General features: G+C 38.3%; 1 protein-coding gene across 1 annotated transcript in view; it reads left to right on the forward strand.

Annotated features, from left to right (window-relative positions):
* The window catches only part of SPATA48 (spermatogenesis associated 48), a 28172-nt gene extending 9277 nt beyond the window's left edge, over positions 1-18895 (forward strand). The window contains 8 exon segments of the mRNA XM_040585808.1: positions 835-850; positions 853-906; positions 1565-1702; positions 2160-2226; positions 3318-3352; positions 3895-4003; positions 14612-14719; positions 18772-18895. Coding sequence (XP_040441742.1) covers positions 835-850; positions 853-906; positions 1565-1702; positions 2160-2226; positions 3318-3352; positions 3895-4003; positions 14612-14719; positions 18772-18895 — 651 coding nt within the window.
* Positions 18896-19123: the final 228 nt, after the last annotated feature.

Here is a 19123-nt window from a genome sequence, read left to right on the forward strand (position 1 = left end):
TAATTATATTGAAATAAGCGCAATATTTCAGGTAGCTGTGCGTTAGCATGACCAGATTTTAATGGTGGCTGTTGCTCCAATAATTTGCAATTTTTGAACTGTTGCTCCGGTTAAGGTTTTTAGACTGTAATGTGAGACTGATACTACCAATAACAGTTACGTGAAACTGGCAACAGAATTAGAGAAAAAATACCAGAACATACAAAACATAGTAAACCCTCATACTTAATATAAATACTCATGTATTTATTACCTAGGCATGGCCTTGTTTGGTGCAAGTCACAAACAACTAAGTAAATAAAAAAAAATCAATGATTCTATAGCCCAAGTCTAATTAAGTCTTTCACATATTGAAAATGTAATGACATCCTTCATCCTTCTACACTGATGAGACTATTTATAGTCCTTAAAGTGTTGCATGTACTTAAGTAGTTCTTTGAGTTGGACTCCTTTTGTAGCAATGAACATCATACAAATACATCAGACATATGGGAGGGACTGCAAAGTGTATTTACTGTACCATTTCATAAGTAATATAGCAAATGGAAAACTGCATTCTTGAGGAGTAGAGAGGCAAGGACATTCTATTAGTTTTTAAACTTGTATTCACTATATTACATTTTCCTTCCTGAATAGAACTCCTCAGGAATAGGTCCACTCCTGATTGCCGGTGCTGGCTGGTGAACTGTGTGAAATTGTATGCTTCACATTCTGATGCAAAAGAAGATAGTAAACTGGGAAAATGCAGATACATACAGTTCACTCTTTAAACAAGCAATCATAGTATCATATAATGATAGCATTGCTTTCTGCCATGTATTTGATTTCTCTTAGGAATCAAGTGATCCTTCTGAAGGTGAAGAGAAGAAAAAGCAAGAGACTATTTCTACAAGTCAAATACTAAAAGTGAGACACCATTTCTTTTGAAAATTGATTTTGCTTGTGCTTTACTTCGTTTTGTCATCTTCTTTTTGCTACTATGCACCTTTATGTAGCAGGGCATGTGAGACTACAAATAATTTTTCTTTCATTGAAGACTTCTGGTGTTTTAACAGCATTTAGCGTAGGATTAACCTCATGAACTTCAGTTATCTAAAAGCTTGTATCCAGTCTGTGCCTTTCAACTCCACTTCCTCCATAGGTAGTGAAGAGAAACTGGAGTTTCCAAAAGGGCATTATGTACATCTGTCTTCAACCCCTGTCACAGGCATGGTATGACTGGTGTCTAATCTCTATTTATGTCTCATCTCACTTAACTGCTTATTCAAATTTAGACAAAATAAATCCCGTGATCACTGTAAGCTTATTGGAAGATAAACTACCTCTTTCAATCAGTGAGTGAGACAGTTTTAAAGAAGATGAGCCTGTGAATTGTAACATAACTACTTGTTCTCCAACAAGCAACATTTAATTCCAGGCTTTTAATTTCCTTTTAAACTAGAAACATACACATTTTTTATTTTCTACACCCTTCTGTGTCACATAATTCCTTATTATCTAGTTACCAATGTCATTCACTAATGACTATACAGGAATTTATTTCTATTTTTTGTTGTTGATCTAGAGCTTACAAAGAAATTTCTTGGGATGTTACTTTCCAAAATCTAGTCTCCAGAATCAACAGTGAAAGTGTTGGTTGATCCTGTTTCCCAATGTTTCACAAAAAGGAGATACAATCCTGAACCTGAAATAATCCAAGTCAGTGCACAATTTCTTGCCAATTGGTTTTATGTTTTGCTAGTGAAATGTAGCCTAAATTTTGTGTAGCTGATACACATAAACCCACAGCAACGTTTTCAAACAAAAACAGCCCCAAGTGAGCATTTAAGGTCATTGGCACACTCCAGCAATTGCCTCAAATGATTGCATACTTTTTCCATCCCCCTCCCGTACAAATTAGTACAGAGGAAGATATGCATGCACAGTACCAAAAGAGAGAGCAAGGATATCAATGAAAAAGTGGTTGACAGGAATGATGCTGCACCATAACAAATTTCACGTTAAGCTAGTTTACTTGTGATCATTAATTGTAATAATTATTATTTTTACTAAACTAAAATTCAGTCCTGCAATTGGTTCTGATTACTGCATGAAAATCTATTAAGCCAAATTAATTAGGTAATGTTGCCTTACAAGAAGCATCTAATTATGATTTTAAGTTGTTGGATGCTTCTGGGACAGATTTCAAACAAGATCTTTTACCTTTCCCCAGAGACCTGTTGATTTGTAAGTTCTGGTTTTTTGTGAATATCAGGGTCCTCTGAACATTTCCTTTATGAAGTCTGCATACAGTTAATTATTTCAGAAGACTAAACTGAGCAGCATTCTTTAACTAGAGAAATTAAGATACTCAATCAATAACTATATGAGAAGTATACTCTAATATCCTTCTCCTGTGAGAGACTTAAATATAAAAAGCAGAACAGAAGAAAACTATAAAGCTAATTATTGTCATGATTTCATACATCTGATGTTTTCATTAAGGCATGACATTTATGAAAACACCATGGTAATCATACATGTATACAAACTCAAGTTTTTTTCTGTTGTCTGTAGAATCCAAAACAATCACTTGTGCCTTGGTGTCTTTTCTTCACTCTGTATTTCACCTATTTTGTTCTTAGAGTGGAGTATTTTAGATGAGCCCAGCAAAGGGTGGCAGGAGGTTCAGAAGGGCTCAGATCAGAACCAAGTAGAGATGGGGAAGGAAAGGTGGTCAAAGCAAGACAGGAAAATTAGAACATGACTCCTTTCCAGGCCATGAGCCAGCAGATTTGCTCAGTCAAACTCAACAGATGAGTGTGCTACTGGGCACAGTCAGGCATACAATGGGAGAGACGTGTACCACTGCAGGTTGGAAGGGAGATAGAAAATGCTATCATTATGGTTTCTTGAATGTTGCTCTTTCAAATACAGATGTGGACAGTGAGAGCAGCTTGCAAGGACAGACCAAGAGAGAAATTCAGACTTGATGTTAAATTTCCCCATGTTCTCAGTAATGGAATAAGTCTTGCAAGTAGAGAAACACTACATTTTTAAAGAAAGCTTGCTTATACTATCCTAGGAAATTGACTGAAGTCCCAGTACCTGAGGAGGAAGATTAAAAGACAAAATTCTGTCTGCTGAACTGGGTCATTTAGCATATATGCCAACCTAATCATTTACCACGGTCTTTTACCAAATTCAAATGAGCATTGCATCATGCCACAAGCAAAACTTTGACTTGTCACCAGCTCTCTTTTGGGACCTCATAAATATTCTATCAGAATATTCTGTCTGGCAAAAAAAAGGTGATTGATCTATTTTGTCTTTAACAGTGTAAGTCGAAGCTCTCAGACCTCTCATATACCTTGTATACCTAAGGACAATGTCCCTGGGTTGTTTCTACTTTCTGCATTTTTGATTAAGCCCAAGCAATCCATCTCTGATTTTCTGAAGCAAGAGTTGTAGATGGACTATGTTATCTAATCTTAAGGTGTTTTCTGGTGCCACAGAAGAGTGTGTGCTGAGTCTTCTCTACTTGCAAGTGACTCCAGCCTTTTACCAGTAAACTAGAAATCAGTATCCATTACATCCTCTTTGGAAGAATACCCCAGTCTGATCATGGGCATAGCCAAAAAGACAAGAGATCTATCTCATTTCCATTCTTCCCAAGCTTCTTCTCTGCACATATGTACTAGAGCTGTAATGTGTTATGTGCTGCAAGTTCAGCAGATGATTGTTTTAATCTTGGGACATGCCAAGCACACAGGGCAGTTCATCTCCATGTGTTTTCTTGTGGAGCTTTTTAATAAATAACTAGAACTTTGGAGCATGTACTATATGGTTCACCTGCCTCCACCAGCTGTCTTATGAATAATGTACATATATTTGATTTCATTTCTATCCAAACAGTGGCTTGTGTTGGTGCAGTAAATTTTGAAGACATTGACAATGTCAGTGTAGTCTTAATCGCACTTAATCATATGTGAACTTCAAAGCCTCACTATACAAGCACTGCACAGTATGTTTCTTTTATTTGCATGGTCTTGATACTGCCTCTTGAGTTCTTGTTACTTAGGAAAGGGGAAAAAACAGTTAAAGATCTGGTCTTGGGCCAAAAGGATGAAAAAAAATGGGGGAACACTCCTTATTCTTTTTAATAGCATAAATGAGGTCTGTAAACACAGGAAGCATGGTGGGCTTTCAGATGCAAGATTGAAATTAAATAGTCCTTTTTAATAACTGAGTCAGTAGTAAATGGCCTACAGCAGTAACTGCCTGCAGTGGTCAGTGTAGGTCTGTATAAATATAAGGAACCGTTCAGCCTATATATACAAAATTAGTCAAGGAGGCTGATACAAAATAAGCGAAGAGATGTCTACTGAAATGATGGTATAACAGATTTTATCCATCTACTTGAGCTATGGTAAGCTTAAATGCAACCTGTTTTAACTACATGTGAATTTGTCATAGAACATTAAGGCCTGATTCTTTATTGTAATAATCACTTCAGTGTTACAGTTTCAGGGAAATTATGCTCCTAACATCATGTATCTTGCTTTTCAACCGAAACTGTTGATGAGGTTTCTTTCCATCCAGGAGTTGCTTTGTGGCCCAGGTGACCCTTGCCATCCATCTAGTACAAAACAGTCATAATGGACTAACAATAACTGACTGTTGGACCAAAATCTGCCCTTAGTTTGCCCATCCTGGGAAGTAAAAGCTGCTTGTGGTAACATCAGTGCAATATACTGTTTGGTATAATGAAGTCTTCACAATCAGCAGTCTCTGACCTAAACTGGGATGGAAATCAGAGTATACTGTCCCTCCTGCTATTAACCTTGCTAGACCAATTGCACAACCAAGTTTTAAGAACTTGGCAGGCACCTTTCCATTTTTCTCAGTTGAGAAAGGTTGCCTGTGAAGCTAGTCTGAGCACATTTGCTAGACCATACCCCAAAACACCTGACTTATGGTTCCTGCCGATACTGAGACTACCTAACACAGGCATTCCTGTAAACTCCCAGCAGGAAGAAATAGATTTGCATTACATTCAAGGCTCAGGTGGGAGGACATGGAAGAGAAGGTTCTGAGCTTAGCATGCACCAGAAATTTCTGCTGATGCCATTCCAGATAGAGTCCCTACTTCCAAAAAAGCTATTTTCAAACTATGACATATTTTCATACTTCAAATGCTTCCTGTTCTTTAGTATTAATGAACAGGTCTGTTGGGTAGAAGTGTGTGTACCATTGTTTGATGGGTAGTATGGCTTCAATATTGCCATGTTAAAAATTTATGATTTTTAACTTTAGTCACTAGGTGACCTTTGAGTTCACAAAAGCTCACTGAATGCTGTTACAGTTTACTTTTAGCTAGATCATGAACTTTGAAAATCAAAGGTTTTCACTTTAAGCCTTTTCTAAAGTTGTCTTTAGTAGCTTGAGCTGGTATAAAACATTTATTTGCAAACTTTTGTGAACATAAAATGGTAAAAGTAACAACTTAATGGTAAGAACTAAAAATGGTAAAACAAGAAAGAGACTGTGCTGTTTACTTACTTGATTATCTCTTTGCATATGCCTTTCCTTTCTGTCCTTTCAGTGCTCTTGCACAGTCCACATGAGGAAACTGCAGAAGGGGGAAGCAGGGTGAGAGAAGTTGTAGAAGTATTGCCCTCTCTTTTCTGAAGAGAAGACATAATACTGGGCCTTACTTACGTATAGCAGAGTGTGGGTTAAACATTCCTACTTGCTGGGACCTGCCTTGGAAGTAGCTGGAATTTCTGAGCTCCACCTTAGGTCTGTTCATTTCCATTTCTTACATCAGCTTCAGGGAGAATGCATATCCTTTTGCAGAGCATCACATGATGTCACACACGTGTGGGGAACAGCACATCATTCTTCACACAGCCTTACTCATGACAGCAATAGTTTCACAGGCAAACTAAGGTGCTAAGCATTTTAAGGTGGTCAAATTTGACCTGTATTGCTACAACCAAACCTATTAATACCAAGCTTTTATGTACATAAGGCACCATTCTGATTGTTTTGTCTCACCTCCTGCACAAGTCATCTGATTTCTCACAGCCTTAATCCAACTTTTAACTTCTGCTTGAATTAGAACATAAAATAGTATAAAATGATTATTGAGAAATGTGCCTTAAAAATAGAGTGCACACAGCATACAACATTGTGCTGAACAGGGATTTCTGAGCTGTAGGGAAGTTAGCAGAGCTATTAACCCTTCATTCTGCCATGTCATATTTCTGTTGCCATAGAGCTTTGAAGAATAGAAGCTGATGTGTACACTGTGCCACAAACACAGACATCTTGTCTGGAGTGATTTGCAGCATACAGTCTCACGGTAAGTTTGAGCAACAGGTTCTCTGGTATTCTCCATGTCATTTTCCTATTTTTTAGTGAGTGAGGCTATGGGTTTCATTGATTTCTGGCAACCAGGAGACCAAGATCTCTGAGACCTAAAGGATTCTGACATCTCAAAGCTGTGAAAATCTTAATTCCATCTGAAAAATTCTATGAAATTTTCCATATTTATTCTCTGTCTATGATTGTCAGACATCAAGATTGGTATGATTTTAAGCAGAGGAAAGAATAAAGTCAGAAAGAAGACATAAAAGTGATCCCTGTACAGGTTTTTTTCCTGCTTTGTGTGCTTGCCGGTAGTTCTGGAAAGATGTGTAAAGGTATTAAAGGCTGCTAGACTCCCACCAAAGTCCTTGAGAAGTTAAATATATGGTTTTGAAGTCTAAACATGCTTTGTAAGTCTGTAAATGTAAAAATCTCGCTATAGATAGTCACTTTCACTCTTTCCTGGACTAGTAGTTGCACATCCTGCCTGTAGCACTTGGGCAACAGCATCAGCTCTCAAGCATTATTCCAGAGCGAGACACTATTCTTCCCCAGACCATGCAAGAAAGTGGTTACCATTCAAATTATTAGCAAAGCTGAAAACAGCTAAGAGTCATCTGTCATGTAATTTTGCAGAGACAAACAGGAAGAGTGGTGAACCTGGACATGTTTTGCATGTTACCCTTGCACCCACCCTCTCTTCCTTTTGGCAGAACAGGAAACTGTCTTCTGTTTTTCTTTTTTTTTTTTCTTAAGGAATTAGAAAAAAGAAAAAAAGTCATTACTTATGCTGTAGCTGAGCCTAAAAGCCCCTAGTATAAGATTGGTGTGATGAAAAGCTGCTTTACATAACCTAGCACTCTAAATAATATTCTGAAATCCTTAGTGTGCAATTTGGAAGTTTTACAGATGGCAATCCAGGTGCAGTGTGATTAAGTGGTTTGCCAAGTCCCATTGGGAATCTGTAGCACAGTTAAGAGTGAAAATTCATGTACCCTGAGCCCTAGCCTGTGCCTTTTTTTTTTTTTTTTTTACCAAACTCTGCTATTGAAATGGTGCTTTGCTGAAACCTGATTTTAAAAATATAATATTTTTTTAAAAAATTATAATTAATGCAACATGATGGCCATCTTTCTTAAAAGTTAGGCTGAGACACAAGTGAAGACTTAGGAACATAAGTCATTTTTTTAATCCAGTTTTTCTCTGTGGTTCAGACATAGAACAGCTGTGGGAGCTTTCACCACATGTAAAAAGCCATGTCGTAAGTGTTGTGATTCATCTAGCAGTGCTAAATTTACGAATCTGAACTTATTAATCAAAACTATGTTTGTGATCTGGTGGCAGTCTAAGGATGATCAGTGGGCATTTCCCTAAGGAAGCTGTGGAAGTGCTCTTCTCAGGTCAGACTCTATTTCACACTTGACCAAAGGTCCTGGATGGTAATTCAGTGCCTCTCATTTGCTTCTAGGCTTTCATTAAAGCCTGTCTTGGGGGAAAGGGATCAACTACATCATCTCTTGAAGTCTGTTCCAGTCCTGGCATGCAGCATCATTCTTAATATCCTTGGTTTGTGTATACACACCTGAATTTGCTTTAGGATGAACTTGTTCCTCTCTTTCATCCTCACTTATATTGCAACGTATGCCTAAAAGCTGGAATCTTCTATCATTTCTTTGCCAACGGCAACGTAAAAATATATTTTTTTTTAAAAAGAGCCAGTCAAAGAATTAGGAATTTGTTGTGAAACAGTACTCTGAAAATCTCTTCCTAATGCAGTCCCTTTTCACCAGCAGATCTCCAAAACTCTTTGATAAAACGTACATGATCTTGTCTTACAGCTCAGTGCTCCATCGAGTACAGTACAGTCAGAGCACAGGAGTTACAGGTTTGAATCTCATCTTTTTATATCACTAAGTAGCAGAGACTTTTTGTATTTTCAATGTATGCCATGTAATTTTGTTAGGTATACTGGAAAACAATTGTCCAGTGTTCAAGTGGCTTTTTTGTATTTTTAAATTTATCAAATTTTTTGTACATATTTTATTTTACTTGTGGTGGGTTTTTTTCCTACTTTCTCTACCTGTCTGCCTACTTTAAACTATCTTCTTGTTTAGACTTTCTTTTCTTTCAAACCCATGAAGTGTAAATTCCATTGGAATCAGTGAGTTAAAGGTATCTGCTTAACAAGATTTCCTGAACAGGGATAGTATTGAGTATCTGTTTATATATTTTGGAGAACTGAGACCTCTGTGATTTGTTTTAGAAGTCATCGAACTCTGAATTGATTATGACTGTTTTCCTTAGTTATTTTTACTTTGTTTCTTACTGATTATATTATTAATTTTTTTCTTATAATATTTATTTGTGGAAGATGAATACTGCATGTGGTTTTATATGTCACATAGCTAACCATATACAGGTAGGGAAGCAACTGAGAGCTAAAAAGTATGTTTTGTGCAGCCAGCCAGGCTTTCAGAAATAGCTCAGCAACCACACATGAAAACCAGAATTCTGAAAGAGCTCACATTCTGGGTGCATGTTGATTGCTAAGCTCCTGTGAAAACCTGGCCACAAACACCACAATGAAACTTTTAGGTGCCGAGCACTTTTAAAAATCTGATCCCCTGTGTGTAATTGCTGCTACAACTCAAATGTGTATCAGGGAAGAGGAGGACGGTCCAAATTCTGAAGAAACACCGTATTTTCAACTCCCTTGGGCAAGTTACACAGGGGAGGAAACTTTGCAGCACAGCTACAGAGACTTACAGGAAGGCTCAGACTGCTAAATTCTTCGGGCACTTTTGAGATGCTCCATGTTATTAATAAGTGAAAATAAGTAATGACCCAATTCATTCTTTCTTGTTATTAGCAACTACTTTTAAAAAAATCTCTTTCTCATTCAGAAAGACATTTTGAACCTAGTAATTTTGAAAACCATAGAGAAACTGCTTTTAATGTATCGTATGGATTCCCAACATAATAATCTACTGTTCTCTTTTCTTAAAAACATCTTTATAGGTATGTAATTTTGTTTAATTCTCCTCCTCCCCTAATCACCAGCTTTTTCCTTTGTTGACCTCTTCCCCAAGCAGCTGCTGAAACAAGGTTATGCTCTATGTGGTATTTTAGTTCTGCAGGTGTTTTAAGGGTCAATGGAAAAAAGCCTCCCACGCTGGTGATGGGGATTTCCTCTGTAGCATTCATGGGCAGGCCTCTGGTAAGTGCTCCGTGACAGACACAAATAACTCTCCTTGGCATCGTTAGAACTCCCTTACACCCTCAGTGAATTAGTAGTACTTAGTGTAGTAATAGCATAGCACAGGGTGCATTCCGAGCGTACATTAATCAAGTGTTATATCTGACTGGTGATTTTCTCTTTTGTGTGCATTTTTTGTATTACAGTACAGCAACTTCCTGATTTTCATTGTTGTACTTGTTGGTACCTATCTCCTGAAATTTGACAAAAGCAGTTAGGACAGAGATTTGTTTTCTTGTTCCACATTAAAAGCCTCTGCTTCCACAATTAAGTAAAAATCTGGCAGTCATCGACATTTTAAAGCTTGCTACTCATAATTCATCAGCTCTTACAATACTCAGTAGAGGGCAGTGCTTACACAATACATGCACATTCCAACAAGGTGTTACTTAGCAGCACTTTTGAAGCATCAACTAATTCTTTGCCATAGCACTGGTAGATTATAGTGTTAGTTTTTGAAAGATGAGAACCGAGGAGGCTGAAGTGACTTGTCCGAGGCCACAGAGGTTGTTTGTATCAGAGAGAAGAAAGGATCTAACCAACATCAATTTCTGGAAGCAGTTGATTGAAATGGGAACTTAATACATACATACAGTTTCTAGGAAGACAAAGTCCTAAGTGTTTTAAGTCCTGCAGTTCTTGCACAAAGCTGTCCTCTGAAACTACCCTTTATTCTTGGTTTCTCATTTCTCAAGCACATTGGGCAAAGTGCTACTATCACATCAGTGTATCTGTAGTGACTTCAGTCATATTTCTTCAGTGTGGTCAGCTTACAACTGACTGTGTGCATGCATCCCTTATAATTTCAAGTTCCCACAGAAACCTCACAGGCCGCAATTAGCTGGGGACAGGACCCTCTGCTGCCATGCACCTTGCATAGTCATGTTCATGGGCTGCCTAAGAGCTTTCACACAATGTATCTTTTCTTCCGAAACTGACAGCTTGTCCACCGTGTATTATTTTCCAGTTTGATTCATTCATGGGATTGAGGGTGAGGGGTGCTGAAATATCCTACTTCGACATTTTCCAAATGAGGTTTTATGGCTGGCTTGAATCTTGTTTCTGAAAACTATTACCCTGTACTAAAAATGGGGGTTGAAAAAGTTGAAAGCAGAATAAAACTGTTTGAAATTGTAGAAACAAATGTTCCAGTTCAACATGATTCAAAATATTTTTGCAGAGTTACCATTTTGATGGTTTTATTCTTTCAGAAACCTCACATCCACTTTTAAATACCCATGCCCTATCCTGCTTTGATGGCCAAGTGAGAAGGGTATGACATGCAACCCAGTACGCTCCGCTCAAAAACTGTCAGCCCCATTCTTTGTTCTACATGCAGTGCCTTGTTTTAACTTCACAAGTTCTCTCAGGTATGTTCTTCCCCAACGCAAAAGACTGTATGCATTGAATTTCCCGACACAGGGTCTTGTCTGAGGTGGTTTTGCCACAGGTTATTCTGATTGACAAATAGGATCATGGAGTAAAAGAAGGACCACAAATGTGTCACACATCCCTTCCTGGAAGGGAATGTGAGGTTGAAGCCAGTTGTGAGTCTTATGAGTCCATGAGACCTGAGAGGCCTATTTTATAACTGCAGTAACCAGAAGAACTACTTAATGACTTAATCTGGTGATTTAGTTCTGTGAGATTTATAGAACAGTATTTCTAAGAAAGAGTAAGATGTTGGGAACTCTTTGCTTGTAAGTGCAAGCTGGGAATCTACTGGATTGCTTTCACTAGATAGAATTTTTGCACAAAGAACTTGGATACCTCAGTTGCTCAAGCTGAAGTGCTAGATTCAAGTTTTTCAAGAATTAGGAATTATTTGGGGGAATCTTGATTTTGGTCCCATAAAAACAGCTGACATGGAATTTATATGACAAACCTGGGCATCCAATGCCCTGGAGAACCTAGACCATCACTTCCAGCTGCTGCTCCAGAGCAGCATGGATCTTCTGCAGGTTCTGTGCTATAGGGGGTTATCTCAGATACCTTAAGGCATCTCAAATGGTGGCCAACTAAATTAAGTACATGCTTTTTTTCCTGAACACTACCAGAAAATAAAAATTTTCTGTCCCAAGATGGACATATGAAACAGAGGCATACCGAAGCAGAGGCACTTAGAATCACCATATTCCACTTGAAAAATCTTAGAGCTGGCACAGATTCAACTGTCAACACTATGTTTCTTACTGTTGGGACTAGGAGCTGCTAGCATGATAACAAGGAAGTGTATGAACAAGAGAGATGTCATGGTTACAGAAAGAAAGCTTGATGACGACAGCATAACCACAGAGGAGTTTTGTATGTTGCCCAGTGGTAGCCTGGCACTTAGTTGTTTTCTTTAGCAGCAGCAATCTGGTTTAGCAGCTCATCAGAGAAAACACAAAGAGCTAGACAGTGGAATCCAAAAACAAAAAACCAAAGGGGTATTTTTTTAACCTCAGTTTCTTCTGCTTTATCACATACATAACCGCAGCACATTTTTGCATCTTCTTTGCAGGTTCCCAGAAGAGCAGCTGCTTTACTGTAGTGTAAGCTTTCTTACTATCCTGGTAGTTCTAGCTTCTCTCTGCCCATTTCTCTTCTCTTTCAGACATACATCCTTTCCACATGTTGTGAATGTAACAAATTCTGTCAATCCTTTCTAACAGTCTAGTACAAGTCTTCATCTTGAATCATCTCTCAGGCTTGATTTTTGGGTCACATTTGGCCACTTATGATGCTTTTCTCTTCTAGATTTGCAAGTTTTTAAGGTCAGAAGATTTTATCAATCAGATGTCTCACGGTACATAATGTATTCTAATACCTCCACAGTTGTATAGTTATTATGTGAGTTAACTCCAAATAGGCTTATAAAATGTTGCAAGTTAATATGGGGCTTCTTGTTGTGCTGCTTCTCTTCTCTGTGACGCTCATACAATTTCAAGGAAGTCAATGGAATTTCTTTGTTACATAGGAGAGCTGTATCTTGGTGTGTAGCACATCACCAGGGTAATAAAACTGCCCACAGCCTGACTGATTCCTTCAAAATTATATCATGTTTTCAGGTTTGGATGAATGCATGTGCATATACACACATAATGTCCATTGCGTCCCTCAGTGGGATCTTTGTATATGCAGATGAAATTTCCTACATAGTTACCTAATCTGCACATAACCTAACAATTGTCTAATTTGACATGAAAAACCAAATTTGTCTGCAAGCCATTTTGACCAGTTCTGAAAATATGTTCTACTGCTGTACTAGAATTTCAGGCCTCCTTGTTATCCCTGCATGGCTGCTGTCAAGACTGAGGGCAGATTTGTTACTTGCTCAGCCAACTACTTGGTGATTCCCCATAGGTCACAGCTTCCCAAGTGCAACAGAACTGCTGCACTGATTCTACAAAGCCATCTTCTCTGGAGGGTCATGTACTGGAGCATGGCCCAGGGAATAGAGCAGTATGTGAATGTCTGGCTTAGTGCAAAACTACCTCAAAATAAGACAAAGAACTAAATGGTCTTTCAGATAACTATGAGTACAAAGATTACAATATATACCACCAATGCTCCTGTGGCAAGTATTGTTCACCCAGAGTCCTTTGTTATAATGTGGTAGCTAGATACAGCATTTTGTCATTACCTCTGCTATTCTGGTGAGGAACTTCACAGTCAAGTTTCCTAGTGCACAGGTCATAGAATTTTCTGATAAACCACATTTTGCACATATGTCCAGTTTTGCATCCTGTGCTGAACTTAGTTGCAGAGAAGTACCTGATCATCTGTACTGAAACTAATAACTTTATGCACTTTATAATTAAAGAATCTGTTTATTTTTACCCGGTGTACAAGGGAACCAAAAACTACCTCAGATTATTTTAAAGGAGACACTTATCATGCATAGGGTCTGAAAACCAACAAAAGACTAATGGAGGCAAGGTTTACAATGCCAAGTATGTAGTTGATTCAGTGAATGAAAGAGTTTGTCATGAGCTCTTACGTCCATGTGTATAGGCAGTCTGGATACATGTATAATGCAGCAGTATCCTTTTTTGAGCTGTCAATATAGAACAGTACTGATGACACTGAATAACTGCTGCAAAAAAAGCCGTTATATCGGGCGTTTAGATTGCTTTATTTTTAACCTTCCTGGATTATCTCTCTGAATTCATATTAGTACCTTTTTTTCCTTTGATTTTGTCCATCTCTGCTTCATCTTGCAGCAATTACTATGAAAATTTTCTGTTGTAGAATTCTTTCCTCTGTCTCTTTAGGAACTTTCTTTTTAATTTCACATTAAAACTTAGCATCAGAATTAACAAAATGCTTTGGTTTTCCAAGATGTGGCACATACTGTCTCAATCCACTAGTCTACTCAAGCTATTTATTATTTATGTGTCTAAGCATTGTTAATAATATTACATATACATGTAAGTACATTCTTAATAAATTCTAGGGGAAATATAGAGAACTTCAGAATCATTTGGGATATCATTTGTGGTTTAGGCATGAGAAATCACACCTTTTGGTCTAAAGCCTGCTACCTAAATTCCATATTTGAAGCTGAAACCTAAATACGGAGTAAAACTGTATCAAATTTTTAAGGAATATTTCCGTGCTTTTTGTGCTTTATGTGAACCCCGGAACCCCATTTTTTCTTCGAGATTAAATGTTTCTTGTAATCATGAATATTGTACAGATATTTGACCCTAAACAACTGGGGGGGTGGGGGGTGGGGGGAAGGAAAAGTCACTACAGAATTCATTTTTGCCATGTCTAACCAAATATTTTGGGTCAGATCATCGGCTAGGTGATCATAAAGTAGTTTCACTTATCTTAAAGGAGCTATGCCAGTTCATACATTCTAAGTACTGCTCATTACATTATGAAGAGTTTTTACTCCATCCATCTTTGATAAACACTAGCTATTTTAGAACTGATCTGTAAGTCATATTTCAAGCCTGTGGTCATTTCCTTTACCCTTTCTCTACTCCTCATCCCCACTTTAACTTTTTCCTTTAGCACTCCAGATATCCCTGGATACACTGGCAAGGTTCATTGATCAGCAACTCACCCAGCAAATTCTAATCTTCCATCAACGACCCAATCAATAATTGCATGAATGCATGGGTAGGTATGAGGTATATTTCTCAGCTTGTTCAGGAAGATTATAGGTAAAATCCTAATTTAATTTACTCAGTTAACAAACAATTAAATGTTAAGCATGACATGTTGGCTTAAAAAATACGGAACAGTTGGGGTTGGATTCCACCACATTGTTGTCATTCTAATCTGAAATGCTTTTGAGGTTTTAGAAAAGGTACCTTAATACTGGGGTAAATCATGATTTCTGAATGTGGATTGTTTCTACACTGAGAATTTTTTTTCTTTAGCTATAGTCACTGAGTTATGGTTTAAGTGACTTTTTTTTTTTTTTGATTGATTGATCTGTATGTTTTTTGAAAGAGGCCCATGGATGTCAAAGTTAAAAATTCCCAAAAGAAAATTGTTGGTGTTATGTGTCCAAATTGTTGTTGGCAGACTTAAGAAATGGTTATTTGTTATACAAGAATAGTTGTTAAAAATGGGTGGGTTTACTTAGAAGGCAGTGTGAGGCAAGATCATGCCATGCCCCCACACTGATGCAGCCCGAGACCCTATGACTATGAAATCATCATAGCCCCACATCACTGTTATGGCTACCTCAAGAAGTGGATTAGTAATCTTTATTCCCTCTTGCTCTTCCATACAAAGCTTGTTAAATCTATGGGCCAATGTAAGTATTCAGGTGTCTAATTCTTGTTGGGTTTGAAAGAGCTGGACACTTCAAAACAGTTGAAAACCCCTTTTGTTAACACAAAGAGCTTCTGACATTGGCAAAGGACCAACCTAACTTTTTTCCCAGTAGCTTCAAAATAGCTTAATAACTGTTTGTGTCCCTTTCCTATGATTTTGCACTTTAGTTTCTGACTTCTCGTTATCCCTAATGATCTAGGACGTGTTGACACTATCCCAAGTTTCCATGTTCTCCTGAGAAATTTATCTTATGTTAGACTGGTTAATTGGATTCTGTTCACAACACATCACACTTCTTATTCAGCACTGAGAGGGAAAAGTATCCAGAAAAGGCTTGAGGAGCTTTAGGGAGCTGCCTGGCTTTTAAAGAATTCACCCTGTCAAGCGTTTCATCGTTGTGCAAAATGCATTGCCTTCCATTTCTGCTGCCTTCCATCCATTCACCTCTGCTCTTTTTGTCTTGTGGTTATACTTTGAAAACAGACAGTCACCTGTAGTCACAGTTTGCTGTTGACAGGAAATGAAAAGATGGAACAGCATCCTGAGTCTCCGTAGGCTAATAAAGTTGAACTTGGAGCAGCCTGATGCAAGACTAACTTGCTTGTAAATGTCACAGACAAATAAAAAGGCAAATGCATCTTAGGAAATATCATCGTCAGACTTCAGACAGGTACCAGATTTCAAGAGCAAAAAGACAGGTGCCACTGTGATCTAAGAAAGCAAAACACATCTGTTACTTCCTTTTACTTTATACAGGTGTTACTGTGGGTGTAGTTCATAGTGGATGAATTTTCTTAGTTTTCAGTGGATGGCAAGAACAGGGTCCTTGTTTTGTGCTACTGGATACTTTCCAGAACCAGGACAGAATTCCCTGACTTTTTTGAAGAAGGCTGTGTGGGAAACACATAGCAAGCATAATCATACCCAGACATTGTAGACCAGGTTTCACCAGCTTTTTTTCTGAGCTGTGGTACATTCCTCTGAGGGTAGTACCCAGTCCTATTTTACCTTCTCTGAGCCTACTTGTGGAGTAAAATAAATGTTCACTGACTTAAGATGGAGGATCATAGCCTCTATGAAACTGCTGTGTAGAACTATTAGTGATGCTGGGAATCTCCCCCCAACATCAGTTAGTGATGCCCATAAAAGAGATGCTTAACATTTGTTTCCTTCCCTGCTAATTTCAGTGGTCACAGGTCAAGCTCAGCTGTGGTGGAGAGGTGAAGAGAACAGAGGTTATTCCTGCAATCTGGGATCAGACTATCCCAATTCACCTTCACATGCTTTTCATGTAAAGCGTGATTTCATTCTTACTGTTTTTAAATTGGTGACCTGTTTTTTTCTCTCTTTGATCATTTTCAAGCCATGCCTGTAATAATTTCTCAGAAAGTAGCAAGTGATTGCATGTGGTAGATGATTTTACAGCTGCTTTATTTGACATATCTACAATATACGGTCAGTCTCCTGAAGACAATTATGGGTATCAGAGAGAGTCTCTTGTCTACTGCTGACATGGTCTAATAAATGTTCCTGTCAAAAGTATCAGCAATATCAGATAGACCAGGCAGCATGCAACCACTTCTGCACTGCACTTCCATTACGTGGAGCTTCCACAGTATGTAGGGTAAAATCCTTTATACCTGTTTTAAGCATGCTAAACTCAACAGGATTGTATAGAGTATAGAACAGAAGAAATATGGTTTCTTTGTCTTCGAATATGAATAGTATTTTTTATGTCAAGTTTTATTGGTGTATTTTTATTGTATTTTTGCTTCCAGGTAATCCCAAGGTAAAGTCAGAAAATTAGGTTTCAAAGTCCTTTAGAACAATTAAATTCTGGCAGCATTGTTTAGCTTTTGCATAGGAATGAATGTTTTATATGTTGTTTTGTGTTTAAATGAACTGTTCATTACTACTCAGAAAACACAAATCCATTTGCACCATGAGTTGTAAGGATATTCATTGGCCTCACCATATGTAATATGTTTGATTTTCTAAAGAAAGCTTGAACCTTTTCAGCAAGTTGCTTTGGAGAATGCAAAAGAGATCTTTAGGTCAAAAGAAAATATTTTTTGTTTGGAGAGTGAGTGAACATAAGAGTCTGGTCAGTTCTGTGTCAGCCCTGCTTTGATTAGGCAGGCGTTCTGCAGCAGACAGGCTACACCAACTGTTGTGGTTTAACCCCAGCTGGTAACTAAGTACCACACAGCCACTCACTCTCTCCCCCTAACCCAGGGGGATAGGGAGGAAAATTGGAAAGGAATGCAAAAATCATGGGTTGAGATAAGAACAACTTAATAAGAAAACTCAAAGCCATGCATGCAAGCAAAGCAAAGCAAGGAATTCCCCACTTCCCATGGGCAGGCAGGTGTTCAGCCATCCCCAGGAAAGCCAAGCTCCATCACACCTAACGGTTACTTGGGAAGACAAATGCCATAACACCAAAATGTCCCCGCCCTTCCTTCTTCTTCCCCTAGCTTATCTACTCAGCATGACGTCTTAGGGTATGGAATATCCCTTTGGCCAGTTGAGGTCACCTGTCCTGGCTGTGTCCCCTCCCAGTTTCCCGTGCCCCTCCAGCCCTCTCCCTCGCAGGGCCCAAGGAACTGAAAAGTCCTTGACTTAGTATAAACATCACCCATCAACAACTGAAAGCATCAGTGTGCTATCAACAGTCTTCTCACAGCAAATCCAAAGCACAGATAGTAAGAAGAAGATTAGCTCTATCCCAGCTGAAATCAGGACACTAACTTAGACTGTAGGTATCAGATTATTTATAGTGCCTCCTCTTGTAAAGGATCAGAAGAATATTAGAAGTCTAGCATAAATTGTTCCTTCCCAGACTATCCCCAGCATATTTTCTAATGCCCAACCCAGTATTCGGTACCACAAGGACTGAGTGTCTAAAGCAGGCACGCCATGGTGCCAGAAAAGTGTCTTTTCCAGGCTTGAAAGTCAAACCTTCAGCATCACCTCCAGGCACTGCAGGGTCTTATGTGCTTGAATGCTTTCAGCATGCTCATAGCGGTTCTACACAGACAGTGTGCAGGTTAGTTGTGAAGCAACTGTGTGTGTCCAAGAAAGGCTGTAAAGATGCAAGATGCAGAATACAGCTCTTAGAGCTGATGTAGGAATCTGTCTTTCAGCATGTTACATATATCCAGATAGTAAGACTTAAAATAAGTTTTAATACTCTTAGGCAGTTTTGCCACCATTGTTCTTAAGGGGGCTGATTCTAATATCATGGAGTACTGCAAATAGTAGTCCCTGAGGCCAGTGGGCACAACTGTTTATGAAGAAAGCAGTTAGATGGGAGAGAGCGAATGTTTAGCAATATGAGAACACATTTTTAAAGTCTTTTCTTCTCTGTCTTTGTGCGACTGCAGATACATAGCCAAACATGGAAGCTTGTCTCAATATAATCACCAGGAACCTCTTTCTCAAGTTGTGACTCCAGTTAGTCCTCAGAATTATTTCAACAAGACAGAACCAGAAACTATTACAGTTTAGAAAATGTCAATCCTTTTTACCTGCATAACTGAGAGCCTCAGTGTCTGACAGTGAGGAGGAAGGAAATGTGTGAAGATGTGTGGATACTTTAAATATGGAACAAAAATAAAATAACATAGAAGTGGGTGTTTGTGGTAGACTTACTACATTATTCTCATATTTATGACTTACTAGCGTTGACAGTTAAAACCATATTAAAACAAGAGGAGTCATAAGTCAAAGGCTTGA

Source organism: Falco naumanni, chromosome 3, assembly GCF_017639655.2.
Source record: "Falco naumanni isolate bFalNau1 chromosome 3, bFalNau1.pat, whole genome shotgun sequence".
Classification (NCBI taxonomy): domain Eukaryota; kingdom Metazoa; phylum Chordata; class Aves; order Falconiformes; family Falconidae; genus Falco; species Falco naumanni.